This window comes from Macrobrachium nipponense, chromosome 18 (assembly GCF_015104395.2).
Source record: "Macrobrachium nipponense isolate FS-2020 chromosome 18, ASM1510439v2, whole genome shotgun sequence".
In the NCBI taxonomy this organism is placed as follows: Eukaryota; Metazoa; Arthropoda; class Malacostraca; order Decapoda; family Palaemonidae; genus Macrobrachium; species Macrobrachium nipponense.
Genome location: NC_087211.1, coordinates 78,612,297 through 78,627,200, shown reverse-complemented (window position 1 = coordinate 78,627,200; position 14,904 = coordinate 78,612,297). Strand labels below are relative to the sequence as shown.

The window sequence follows — 14,904 nt, the reverse complement described above, 5'->3', positions numbered from 1 at the left end:
CTGTCCAAGGTCGTCTCCCACGGCTGTAGCACCTGCGGTAGCACAGACAGATTAGTAAGAGGGGTTCCCTCACGCACGGGGTGGGGAGACATGCCCCCACCCCGAACGGAAGGAAGACCCCAAAAACAAAATACGAGGAAGCTGAGCGGGGGGGCAGGAAAGAAGACGAAGAATCGGATACCAAGGGAGTCGCGGGAGAGCTTTCCGACGACTTCCTGGCAGACCTTCGCTTCCCCTACCCCCGCACAGCAGTGAAAGTAATATGAAAATGAAACAGAATACTGCACTTGCGATTCACTTCATAGAACTTAAAGAGGGAAAAATCAATTCCCGGTAAGAGCGGAAACTTGATCCATAATAATATGATGCTATCATAAATATATATGAAAATGAACAATACTGCACTTGCTATTTTCACTTTCACAGCAATAAATCGTAAGGATTAATTCCCGGGTTAAGAGCGGAAATTGATCCAAAATTAAAATTTGATGCAATTAATAAATGAAAATGAAAAGAAAACTGCATTGCGAATCCACTTTCATTGCATTCTATTCATACAAAATAAGAGGCTCTTGCCGAGCGCAATCAAGCTCTCGGCAACAACGCACAGGGCAAAAATATAATGAAAAAGAGTACTTACATCTTTCAATTACACACTTTCGCCCAAAATACATGACTCGGCGCGATTGCGCCCGCCCTCGGCACCGAGACATAATTCAAGGGTTCAATTCATGAAAAGAGCGGAAATCGCCGTCTCTACGGCGATAGCTCCATGTTGGATTCATAATTAAGTAATGAACATGAAAAACAGTGTACTTACAGTTTCATTTTCAAGTCAACCAAAAAAAAAAAAACCATTAGTAGAAAAAGTCACAATATAAACAAAGCATACGACAGATGAGCGGGCAGAGAGCGATGACGAACACGTCCTTCACACCCGCGGCCGAAAGCAAAAGTGATTCTTCACCTCTCGGGCGCGCGGGCGCGCGCACGATCGGACAAGCAGTTAACTACCGTTCTCCCCTTGTTCGAAGCTTACGACCGTCCCAGCTGCCGCTAGTTACCTTCCTATTGTTAAAGGACCGAGGGTTTGTATTACGTATCGGAACAAATGAACTCTTAATCTTCAAAACTAAGCACGCTATGATTTTTTGAAAAAAATATTTTTTCCGCTCCCGCGCTCACTCTGAAACGTCTCCGGCACACGGGAGACATTTTTTTTTTACCGCTTCGGCGTTTAAGGGTTAAGAGACTCATGGACTCAAGTACATCCACACGAGTCAACTGAGGGAAGGAAAACGAGGTGCAAAAGAAAATGGGAAAGATCAAGAGGATGGGGAGAGGAGTTACAAGGACTATCCCGGCTCGTCCAAAAGCAAGTCAACAGTGTTCCCCAGGGAGCAGGTACCAGATACCCCCCGCGAATAGCTTGAACCCGCGAATAGTTAGAGCTCCCCTCTAAAAATGCTTATATCTGCCTATCTTGAAAGTTCAAATACCAAATGTATACTTGAAGTATCATCCTACATCAAATATATTTGAATTGGTATTATTAATATTATTTCAAAGTTATCTGAAACATTTTACCATTAGAAATATATACACAGTCAATGAGAGAGAGAGAGAGAGAGAGAGAGAGAGAGAGAGAGAGAGAGAGAATACAGTGGGCCTCGTTATCCACGGGGGATAGGGCCTAGAACCCCCCCGTGATAAGTAAATACCCGTGTTAGTCCTGATACCCCCCTCAAAAATTGCTTAAAACTGCCTACTTTAATAGTTAACCACCCAAGACCACTATTCCATGTTTATAACTGCCTACTTTAGTTCAAACACCAAATATGTTTTTCAACTATCACCTAAAACTAAATTCAAGACAGTTTAAAGTTATTGTAGAAAATTAGCCTTAAAAAATAAATGTAGTTATATGTACTACTGTACTAGGTATGTAGCCTACTAGCCTAGGGATTACAGCTAGAAGCCTACATACGCATGGTGGGCCTCTTTTTTTTTTTACAAGGAAAGAGAGGATGAGTGGTAGACAAAAAGTAAATCAAAATATGTACTACTCACCAACAATCTATGTTGATAAAAGATGGCGACGATTTTGCAGTGCAATCCAGTAATATACTAGTAATAACGATAATGCTACCAACAGTATGCAGCGAAACATCTCTTCCCTTCGTCACAACACGTTAATACTAGTATATTCCACGTAAAAACCTTCATCTGACCTTTAGGCGTCTTTCCCATAAGAGTAAAAGAATCAGGGCTTTTGGATGCCACATAATTAACTCGTTTATATGGGTACAATTTAAAGAACGCGCCGCACACCACATTTCATAACAACAACAAACAAACGTTTGTAGGCCAGTGTTGCCAACTGGGTATGGCAATTTCTTGCTAGATTTTGTTCCATAAAACTGGCTAAAAAAATCACATACCGTATATACTCGAATAACGTGCAATCTCCCATATCGTGCAACCCCCTAATTTTCACCAATAAACAGTGGTTTTGTGTTTTGTCATGTATCTCATGTATCATGCAAGTTCATAAGGTGGGTGGTTTAGCCTGCTAATGGCCGAGTCATTCAGATGTGTGCTGATGCTAGTCAATTTACGGTAATTTTCTTATTAATCTCGAGAATTGAATAGAAAATCTCAAGATTAAAAAAAAATCCCAAGATAATAAAATAATTGTAAAAATAACACGCCTTGGAGTCCTTAATCATCTCTCTCTCTCTCTCTCTCTCTCTCTCTCTTCTCTCTCTCTCTCTCTCTCTCTCTCGTCAAATCTCTCTCTCTCTCATCTCTCTCTCATCTCTTCTCTCTCCTACGTACTACTGTAATTTGCAGTAAATGTGTAGACATTGTGTGCGTGTTTTAAAAAAATGGTGCAGTACACACACATTCCGATGTTTCGGTTTTTGGAATTTTTCAGATTTCGGAAATGTGAGGTCAGATCATATGCATAATCAAACAAACACCACTACTGCAGCAAAAACATTTTTTCCCTTTATGTTTTTCATTATTGTTATTTATTAATTACAGTTTATTTAAATAAATATTAATATAATACTGGTTAAATGAATGTGAGTAATTTAAGATCACCTATAATAAAATAGTGGGACAATTAATACCATATGTTCACTAATAGGTATTTTCAAAACAAACATTCCGTAAAACACAAAAATATATGTACATAACAATCAAATATAATAATGTTTTGCAGTTCACTTGTGAATTTTAACAATAAGTATGACTATATAATATATTTTTACCATATCGATCTTGAAGTTGAAGAGTCGTAAAATTCTGAGGATGGTCTGGAAAAAAAGGATTTGTACTTTGTGATTACGTATCGCTACAACACCATGTGGTATTTTCATACCACTATATTGATGACACATCGCTACGACACACTGGTGTTTTTCATACCACTATACGTTAAAGTTAAAAACATGACATAGAATCGACTTTGCGACTTCGTTCACTTTGATATTTTTAAACGATACAATAACTATCATTTGTACTACTAAAACCATCTTCACATAAGTAATTTTCGTAAGATATGTGTTGTTGCAAAAGCTAGCTTATACATAAAAGGCTTTTATAATTTAAGTCATCTTAGATATACATATGCACCCAAACTCATTGTGGGGAAATTTTACTACTGTTTTCCTCGGATATTGAAATACTTTAGCATCATTCAAACACTTTAATAATATAATGCATAAATACTAGGCTATACATATTTACATCGTATACAAATACTACATACAGTTATATACACATACTTTTATATACAAAGTTAACAGTTATATACACATACTTTTATATACAAAGTTAATAATATGATAGTGATCAGACGACAGCTGTGCACTGGACTACGTACGTACTACTTGGAAGATAAAACGAACAAAACTTTTTTGTTTGTTGTTAGTCGCCGGGATAGATTAACATTTTTCCAGAGATTAAAAAGCTGAATTTTGTTTGAAGGTATGTCAATCGCGATATTAAATTATTGTTTTCACGAAGGAATAATTATATAAGAAATTATTGAGTAATTTTTGCCGTCAGCAGTCAGAAAATCACGAACATGGTAACGTTCAAACCTAGTGCCATCCATGGCGTATGTCTATAATAGAACAGAAGCAGAGGGCAGTCATTGGATAACAGATCTCCATGGCTACCAAACCAACCAATCAGGTGTTAGTTATACTACTCTGTAATTTCTTAGAATGAACGTTTCTTTACACACGAAGCTAACTATGATGTATGTGTTTTGCATACAGTACGTAGTTTTAGTTTTTAATTATTATTGTAAGTATTTTACTGATTTCATGAAGAATAGAATGATTCCTTCTCATTACTTTGAATGCAAAATGGCTTGAAGATTCTTCCGCAAAAAGAAGAGAAAAAAAATTCCTTAGAAGATGATATCTATTTACTAACGCGGGGTTGACATACCTTCAAAACAAAATTCAGCTCTTTAATCTCTGGAAAAATGTTAATCTATCCCGGCGACTAACAACAACAAAATTTTTGTTTGTTTTATCTTCCAAGTAGTACGTACGTAGTCCAGTGCACAGCTGTCGTCTGATCACTACTCATATGATTAATTTTTGTATATAAAAGTATGTGTATATAACTGTTAACTTTGTATATAAAAGTATGTGTATATAACTGTATTGTAGTATTTGTATACGATGTTAAATATGTATAGCCTAGTATTTATGCATTTATATTATTAAAGTGTTTGAATGATGCTAAAGTATTTCAATATCCGAGGAAACAGTAGTAAATTTCCCCACAATGAGTTTGGGTACATATGTAGTATATGGTGACTTAAATTATAAAAGCCTTTTATGTATAAGCTAGCTTTTGTAACAAAACACATATCTTACAAAAAATTACTTATGTGAAGATGGTTTTAGTAGTACAAATGATAGTTATTGTATCGTTAAAAATATCAAAGTGAACGAAGTCGCAAAGTCGATTCTATGTCATGTTTTTTCCTAACGCGTTGACTTAACCTGTTAAGCGTCACCCACGTAATACTACGTTTACCGCGATCTACTCGGAGTAGCGCCTTCAACGGATATTACGTTCAAAACTTTGACTGTGACTTGTCAAGCCGTCAGCCCCGTAATAATACGTTTACTCGTATAGAAAGTGTAGGAACATCATTTGCTGAACACTCTCAGCAACACGGGGAACTTATTCCAGCCTGGCACTCTTTCCTGGTGGTCGCTTATGCTAAAAAAAAACTGAAAAACCCCCTGGCCTGTCCCTGTTTGTATTTTCTTTCAATACGCTTCGGGCGTTTATCGCGATTGACAAATTGGATTTCGTGTCTTTCACAATGAATGTCCCAAAGAGGAGGCGTATTTCTTCAGGTGAGATCATTCAAATACTAGATGAGGAGTCTGATATTGATAACCTATTTGATGATGAGAGCTCTAGTTCTGAATCCTCCAGTGATGATACAAACTTTTCTTCCAATAGCGGAGTGAAGATGAATTTTCTTTGCCGAGTGACTGGACTCGAGAGAGAGAGAGAGAGAGAGAGAGAGAGAGAGAGAGAGAGAGAGTAGAGAGAGAGAGAGAGAGAATTTCCTACACTTAATTACAGTAAGAATAATAAACATAAAAATCAATATTAACTTTGAAAAACTATCATCAGTGCTATGATCGCTGATTACAAAAAAAGCGTGACGGTACGTTAGCAGCGAGCTCATCCGGGATGGACGCTTAACAGGTTAAAGGAGAACGTTATTTGGTTGTTTATCACTGGCACAAACCCATAACAATGCAGTGTATGTATGATCATTCTAAACTATTATTCACTACCAAAATAACGATGATATTTTGTATTGAAAATTAATGTTACGTATATTCCAAACATTATTACTACGTAGCATGAATAGTACTATAAAAATTTCGAAAGATAATCTTGCTGTGAACGCTACCATAATTTGATTTTCATATACGTACGTACATTTTGTCAGCTGGCTGGCCTCGCATAGATAAAATTGATTTCACTGATATGGAATTACTCCACGAATAGCCTTTTTATTATGAAGATATGACGATAATATATAAGGTAAAAAATGCTTTTATGTATTTCGTTTACGCTTCGTCGCCAATAACAAACAGCAATACTTACGATAATCTATGACAAATAGCGTTTGTATGACTTCATTGTTCAGAGAAGTTATATACAAATACTGCCAAAATAACAATGAAGTTCGAATTAATTTTAGCCTTATGTTATTACTACTGTAATTACACTACCACTACTATTAAAATTTCTAAAAGTTTATCAAACAAAAATGTCGCTTTGAACGCAAACCGTATACATAAACCATTTTCGTACGTAAAGGTATATGCTTACATTTTGTGGCTGGCCACTCTGACGATAAGTTTGAGTGCAATGATGTGGAATTATTCTTCGAATAGGCTATTATTATGAAGATATGACTATAATATATATGGTAAGAATGGTTTTATTACCTTTATTGTCAATTAATATCATAATGTGAATGTTTGTGTACGTTGGTGGTTATCGCACTGCAACTACGCTTAGCCTACCAATGAATGTCGTACATAAACCTTGAATAGGCTATTTATTTCGAAGATAGGACAATAATATATTAGGTGAGAATGTTTATTACCTTTATTGTCAGTTAATATCATTATATGAGTCTTTAAATGAATGTTGGTAGTTATCGGACCACGGCCGAGGGTTAGCCTACCGAAAAACATCGCATACGCAACACAACAAACCCGTGATGCAGCGATTCATACCAGTGATGTAACATGAGAAACGGTCCAAGAAAAAACCCGTGATTAACTGGATCCGTGAATACTGATCCGTGAATAAGCGATGCCCCACTGTAACCCCTTAGATATCAAAAGATTGAAATGAACTTCTATGGGCAACACTTCTTCCCTTCCCATAAATACATATATCTTTTCCAGAGAAGAGAAAAAGAGCAGTAACAAGTATCTATTTGTCTATTTATCAATTCTTTTTGGAGAGAGAGAGAGAGAGAGAGAGAGAGTAGAGAGAGAGAGAGAGAGAGAGAGAGAGAGAGAGAGAGAGAGAGAGAGAGAGAGATAAAAGAAGGACGAAATAGAAACACCAAATGTATATACCTTACGTTACATCCTACATCAAAATCTATTTACCTTAAATTATCATCATATTACTGTATTAATCTCTAAGATTATATTAATATAATTTCAAAGTAATTTTAAACATTACATATGTACTTCTAACACTTGCAGGAGAGAGAGAGGAGGAGAGAGAGAGATGAGAGAGAGAGAGAGAGAGAGAGAGAGAGAGAGAGAGAGAGAGAGAGAGAGACTGTCTTTATAGTATATACTTAAAAGAGTGAAATAGAAAGATTATTGCATTTCTTTAAAATGCATATGAATTTTGTAATTACAATTATAGTATTATTATATTATATTATTATTATTCAAAAATATTAATAATAAACTTATTATATACACACATGTACCATAAAAATTCTCTCCATCTCAGTAAGAGAGAGAGAGAGAGAGAGAGAGAGAGAGAGAGAGAGAGAGAGAGAGGAGAGAGAGTGAGAGAGAGAGAGAGAGAGAGAATGTTAAATATATTTATGGAAGATGGTAAGGAATAACCACAATAAAACGTAAACCAAGATCTCACTGTAGTAAATAATTCTTTTTTATAAATGTATTTGTATGTAATCACAAAAATACTAACATGACATACCAAACCTAGCTTTCTGTTTGGAGGTATACATACATGTCCCATTGATCTAAGCTACCCATGTAATTTAGATATGCTCTATACAGGCAGTCGCCGGGTTACGACAGGGGTTCCGTTCTTGAGATGCGTTGTAACCCGAAAATCGTCGTAAGCCGGAACATGGTCAAAAATCCTAAGAAAACCTTATTTTTAATGCTTTGGGTGTATTGAAAACTATGTAAGCTGCATCCTTATTGCATTATTCATAAAAAAACCTTCAAATTAAAAGTTGAAATATTTTCCATCTTTTTGGTGTTTCATAATTTCTTTTCTGCCAGATGAGCGTTGTAGGCATCATAACCCTGGATAAATTTCTGAAGAATATAATTGAAAAGCGCCTTAACCTCGGAACATCGTCAGCCGAGCCCGTTGTAACCCCGGGACTGCCTGTTTGGGGGTTACGTTCTCGGTGGGGTACTGATGTGCGAAAAACACCATTAACCGAAACTGGTGCTTATGACGCAGAGTTTCAGTTAATAGCGCCTCTGTTAGGTGTTATGGTGCCATAACCCTATTATCGACAACTTATGGTGCCAATAACCGGAACTTGGTGCGTTATGGCACCACAAAACCGAATCGCCACCGACTCTGCCAATAACCGGGAGACTGCCTAGTACAATCCTAAAATACATAGTACCTGTACAGTCAATATTTAAAAGCAATCTTGCAATGCTGGAAAATAACAATACAGGCAGTTCCGGGTTACGGGTTAAACTTGGGTTCGGCTTAACGACGGTTTTCGGAGGTTATTTTTAAGGCGCTTTTCAATTATGTTCATCAGGAAATTATTTCCAGGGTTACGACACCTTATCAAAAACAGATCAATCTTGGCACAAGAATAAAAATGAGGACACCAAAAAAAGCAAAATAATTAAATATTTGAAGGTTTTTTGGGATGAAAAAATGCAAATATGAATGCAGTTTACATAGTTTTGAATGCACCCAAAACCTATTAAAAGTAAGGTTTTCCTTTGGATTTTTGACCATGTTCTGGCTTACGACGATTTTCGGGTTACAACGCGTCTCAAGAACGGAACCCCCGTCGTAACTCGGGGACTGCCTGTATACATAAAAAGTAGGCACATAACGATGCGCAATGTTACGTACGCCAAAGAAAATGTGGTCTGAATGGTAGGGGATACTTTAAGGAATAAACAGTTGTTTCGGCTTGGTCTTACATAAATTTTGCAACAGACTTTGACTTTAAATGATATTTAGGGGTGTTGCTGGGATGATATTTTGAGGTATATTTTTGTTTGAACTATCAAGTTTGACAATGAACTGTTAAAATAGGAAGTTATAGGCATTTCAGTGGTGTATATAGCCTACTTAGTAACAGTAGTAGGAGAGTGCTGTAATATATGCTTGCTTTGGGATGATGTTTTAGGGTGTATATTTTTATTTGAAATATTGAATTGTTTTAGTATGATAATTTTAAGTATACTTTTGCTTTAACTATCAAATTAAGCAGTGAAATGTTAAAATAGACAGTCATAAACATTTTAGTTTAAGGGGTACTAAGTCAGTTATAAGCACTTTTAGAGGGTATTTTCCTTTCCACAACAGGTTCCGGAACCTATTCCCGCATAAAATTGGAGCAGCACTGTACCCGTAATTTCTTTTGTCAAGTCTATAGTACTCAGATATTATGCTGTACACCAGGCATTGTAGACTAAACAAACTGGCAAAGTGTACCTTGCACTGAGTACTCCATCTATAAAAGCATAGGCTCGTATTCCGTTCAAAACAAATTATTCTTCCCATCACAACTATTGCCTACTTTTATTTTACTTTGCTTCAAAACTTTAGAAAATTAGTGAGGACAGACTATCATACTACCTGTTAAGTAAAAGACAAAAACTTTCCCTTACCACTGCCCTGCATTTCAGCTTTCCATTTACTCTCTGCAACAATTCTTCTAGCTTCATCCTTGGCTACTTCAAAGGCCCAAATACGCTCCATACGAACTTCAATCGGCGCATTATCATTCAATTTAGTTTGGAGGTATGTTTCTCTTCGTTTTTTTAAAGCTCTCTCCACATCTGTATTCCACCATGATCCTACAAAGAAAGACAAAAGGAAGCTTGTTAAAACTATACTAAGTAAAATTAAACAAATGTGGTCAGTTTCTTGATTAAGGTGTCACCAAAAAACTTACTCATTAAAATCCAATAGCTGGAATGTTACAAAATGTTTCCCTTTCCCTTAATTCAACCCTACATGACTATTTAAAAGAAAATCTTATTCAATACCTACTTAATACAGTGAAGCATCCACAATCTGGCAAAGGAAAAAATGAGATACATATACAAACTTTTTAAATATCTCCATTGACTATTAACATGGCCATAGCATTGTACTAATACTGAAGCAAAGCAAATAAACGAATAAAGGAAAAATTTTTATTAGTTTAAAGGTAAATTAAGCATCAATTTTACTTGATCAAGATGCATATTTTTTCTGCTTTTCTGTTTGGTGAATACTGCTGAACGACAGAACCCTAAGCTGTCTGTCTATGAATATTTCTTTATGACCATACAATTAGGGAATTGTTCAATATTTCTTTCTATTAGCTAAACGTAGTAGTTATTTAAGCTAATTGCCTTGCTTAACTTCCAACCAATTCTCATAGCCCATATTACCGTTTGGAATGTTTGCTAGGAAAACATATGAAAACATTCTTTAATACGTTTCCCAGCCCCTCCCAGGGGGGCCCTGTGATGCAACTTCTTTTAGTTTCAGTGTGGTAAAGAAATCTCAAGGATTCTTTTTTTCAGATCTTTTCATATAACTTGGTCTCAACTTTTAGTGCTATTTCTAACAGTTGTTAATCACTAAAGGGACTTACTTCCAATCTTAGGAAAGATGGAAATTTGGAAGGAGTTTCCTAGTGTTAAATCTATCAAACGCATAGGATTTACCAATGGTCAATGGGCAGCTTTACCAGCAACAGTAAATGTAATTTCTGGGATTCATAAAACAAAAGATAAGTGGCTTTCAGCGAGGAAAATAAATTGGTTCCTTATTGTGGGACAATGCTTAAAACTTAACACTTATTTCATCCATAAACAGTCCACTTGTGGTCGCTAAGTTCTTTTGACAACGAAAGCTCAGTAAAAACCCTTACCAAAAACTTTAAAAATGCAAGGTCTTGGACATTTGATGTTTACATTCTAAGGTCTACTTTAAGATTCCACTTATGGAAAAACAATTAGACAAAAGGACCATCTCTTGAAATAAATAACTTCAAAACAAAAATTAAAAATACTGAAAAGATCTTTTTAAGGGTTTTAAGACACTTGATTTTTGCCATTTTTGGAATACCAATTTGCCCTTGTTGGTACTCCAGCAACTGACTCAACTTGTGTTGGATGTAATGCACAAAATTCCAGTAAAATTTCTATATCCTAATCCTAGTATCAATTACTCCTGCACTGTTGTTGTTTAAACTTACTGTAAATTGCTTGTAAAAATATTTCATGGATTCTAATAAATGTATAACTTTAGCATTCAGATCTTCCCAGCCTACACCAAGCACCAACTTTGGTAACTAACAAGCCTTTCCTTTTCTTTTTTTTTGTTAATGTTAAAATGTTGTACAGCTTTAACTACAAAATTTGTTTTTTCAGGGTTAGTATCCAAAATTATGAAATGATTTCCCCAAATTCGGAAGCTGAATCATATTAGAACTTCAGAAAGTTCCAAACTAGTTATGGTGTAATTGCTGCTTGGTGTGCAGTCACTTCAAAATTCAAACTGTTTTTAAATCGGTTTGGGTTTGTTTCCATACGTTAGTTTCTCAACTTTTTTTATTTCCCCCTTTTTTTCTCCATTCATTGACTCCTTTCCTTTCTTATTGGGAATTGGAATCAAACAGAACACAGGAATTTAGGCCAAAGGAGCCAAACGGTGGGGGACTTTAAGATGGTTCATTTCCAGTGTTGATAGGAAAAAATTAACGGTTTAAGAAGGATGGAAAGGTACAAACGGGATACAAACCTCATAAGGGTTGCAATGTGAAAACATTGTTAGAAGAGGGTTGGAAAAGGTCAGATGGAAAGAATAGAATATGAATGGAGGTACAGTAAAAGGATAAAGAAAGAGGTTCAAGCTAGGGGCTGAAGGGATGCTGCAAAGGACCCATTGAAGTTAATATTTACAGTGCAACTGACTTGAGGTGAAACTGAAGGCATCAACCACCCTACAGGATTGTTCGATTGGGGCACTTGGGCTTGCAGTCACTGTAATTCTGCATTTTCGAAATTGGGTTACAAAGCTTTAGGTAATTAAAAAGGTTTATTTTTCTATCACTTTACGAAAAGTTCTTAGGCTTAACAAAGGTCAAGACAGATTTCAAGTCTAAAAACTATTATAGTTTATTAATAGTAAATTAAGTAGGAGAGTTCAGGCAATTCCTACCATTAATGGGTTACCCATTCTAGCTATCCTTTGAAAACAAGTCCTCACTCTTTCTCCTGCCATATGCAGAATAAAATAGCCCATTTTTAAAGTAATTAATTTATTTTTCATAGGTATAAAAACCAAGAGTATTTCATACCAGGATTAATTTATTTTACATGACCCTGGAGAGGTTGTGGAATTTTGTTAAAACTAAGGTCCATAACTGATGGATTTTAGGGTGGCGGTGAATAACAGAGTTCCCCGTAATTCAACCTAGTCACCTACTTAACTATTTTCCTGTAAACTATAAGGAAGGAAGGGAAAGGCAGGATCGTTGAGGTGGGTTTAATCTACATAAAAAGAGAACTAGGAGTTTGTTGGTATAGCCGTTAAGAAAAAACCAGAAACCGGACTTCCCCCAACAAGGATCTCATGTCAGAAGGCTATTACCAAACGCCACAGGGCAAGTTTAGGGGTTATGTCTTGGGGTTCTGTACTGACGCTGCAATGTAACCTCAGGAATGTATAGTAAGGCAAAATTAAGAAAAATGGATATTGTTATGATACAATTAAAGTTGGTTTTATGCATACCTTACCTGGCAGGATATACTATAGCTGTATTTTCTGAAAGTCCGACAGAAATTTAAAAAACTTCCGACACAACGCAGGTGGTTCGGCCACCAGGTCAGGTTGGGAGTACACCCATTCCCGCCACTGGGAGGGAAGGGGGCGGGTATCAGGGAAAAAACCATTCCCATTTTCTATTCAAATTTTTTAATTTTTATTTCCACACTGTCCCCTGAGGGGAGGTTTGGGTGGGTACTTGAATAATATAATTATATCTGCCAGTTAAGTATGAACAAAACTTTATTGTATCAATAAAACAATATCATTTTTGCTCCATGAACTTACCTGTCAGATATATATATTATAGTTTGAACCCCCACCGTTGGAGGTGGGAAAGGGACAGAATAGAAGGATTTTGGGATACAAAATTGGCATGCAGATGATTTACATATTGGTTTCCACCGTCTTAGCATAAGACGACTTCGTGATTACTGTCACCCAAGGTCCTGCTTCTGCCTTTACTAGAGTTTTGCCAGCGAGGTTAGAGGACCTATGAAGCTGGTGCACTCCAGATGATCTGTCAACGGGGGAGTGACCACAATGTGGACAGACCATATTGACCAATACCAATGAGGGCTAAAAGTAAAATAAATAAATATACAATAATAATTAAAATTATATAATTCCACCACCTTGACCAAGCCCTAGGCCAAAGTTAATGTGTGGTTAACTAAGGCTTCAGAGTAAAGAACGTCGCCGTGTCCAGCGATTACCAAGCCTTACACGCGGAGTATCACACTATGTGGCTGTACTCCCTCCTCCACCAAACTAAAATTGAAGAGCTCTTCCTAACCATTTTCTTACAGGATAGGATGAGTAAGTACTTCTTGCCCCAAGAGTTGTGTTCTTGGCAGGACACCGTATGGGCCCTATGCGAGCAGCAGATCTCATATGCCACATTCTTAGCATCTCGCAGGGGAGTAGTGAATCGTGAACCCAGAGTTGCTTCGCTAACAAAACATGGTACTCAGGATGTTGCTGAGTGGCCATGCTCTGTTGAAATGCTTCCGAGGCCGCGCACCCTCACCTCGGTGAGCATTCAGATAAAAAAGCTTTCAAATCTTTGTGCCAAAACAAACAATGAACGGAGCATTTTTGAAAGAAACTCCTTAACCCTTCAAAACCAGGGTATTTGTACTTCGAATTATGGGCAAGTCTTGGTCTTTCGGAACAAAAAACTGCAGATTCGCCCTGGACTGACTTCGACTTTCTTGATTTTAAGTAGATAAAACTTGAGAGATCCTGACAGGGCACAGGGACTCTCTCCTGGACTCCTTGCCCACTAACTTGTGCCAATCCTTGCTTCCAAGATCCTGGCCCAAGGACAAAAAGGGTTTCCATTCTTTTAGGCCATTAACGAAAGGCTTAGAGAGCACACCGTCCTTGTGTTCTCTAAAGCCAAAAAACTTGTGATGATGGGCTTCAAAATCTTTCATTCTAACCCCTCTTTGTCGTTATCTAGGGTGGTTAGAAGAAGGGCCGTTCCGTGATCACATACAAGAAGTTAACCAGGCAGGAGGGAGGTTCGAATGCGTTTTCACATCACCGAACTTTCAGAACTACGTCGTCAAGTTCCCATATTGAAAGCTTCGATCCGGAAATGCAACAAGTCTGTACTAAAAGTCACGGTGAAACGAACCAGTTGACCAGTCAGACGAATCAAGCGGACAGCAAGGCTGGTTACCCTGAAGACCAAAAGGGCACTATTCTTAGCTGAAGGATTGTAGTGGTCTGGAACTTGCCTGGGCGATTCAATCTAAGCAAACCCCTTGGGGGTGTATCAACGCAAACCCAAACGTCGCCGCAATCGACTTCGTCGAAATAAGAAAAAACTCAGGGCTACTATGTATGTAGCCTGATTCTCGCAACGAGTGTCTGGAGCGAGAAAAACGGAAGGAAAACAGGCAGGCAAAAAGTAGACTGGTGAGGCTTAGGAATCGGAGATTCCACCACAGACCTCCCAATGACTCGTTGAAGGTCTTTGTTGTTTGACAGATGCAAATCTTGTCAAAACAACATTCTCTGTTGTCGTTGGTTCAGCACTGGCAGAATTTTCCAAAAAACCTATCGGCAAAAACC

At 37.1% G+C, this 14,904-nt stretch overlaps 1 protein-coding gene across 3 annotated transcripts in view; it reads right to left on the bottom strand.

The window, feature by feature from the left end:
• Positions 1 to 14,904, bottom strand: part of LOC135197231 (uncharacterized) — an 83,237-nt gene that overhangs the window by 30,180 nt on the left and 38,153 nt on the right. For all 3 annotated transcript variants that reach the window (XM_064224314.1, XM_064224316.1, XM_064224315.1), the window contains one exon: positions 9,669 to 9,857. In XM_064224314.1, the coding sequence (XP_064080384.1) occupies positions 9,669 to 9,857 (189 nt within the window). The remainder of the gene's footprint in view (positions 1 to 9,668; positions 9,858 to 14,904) is intronic.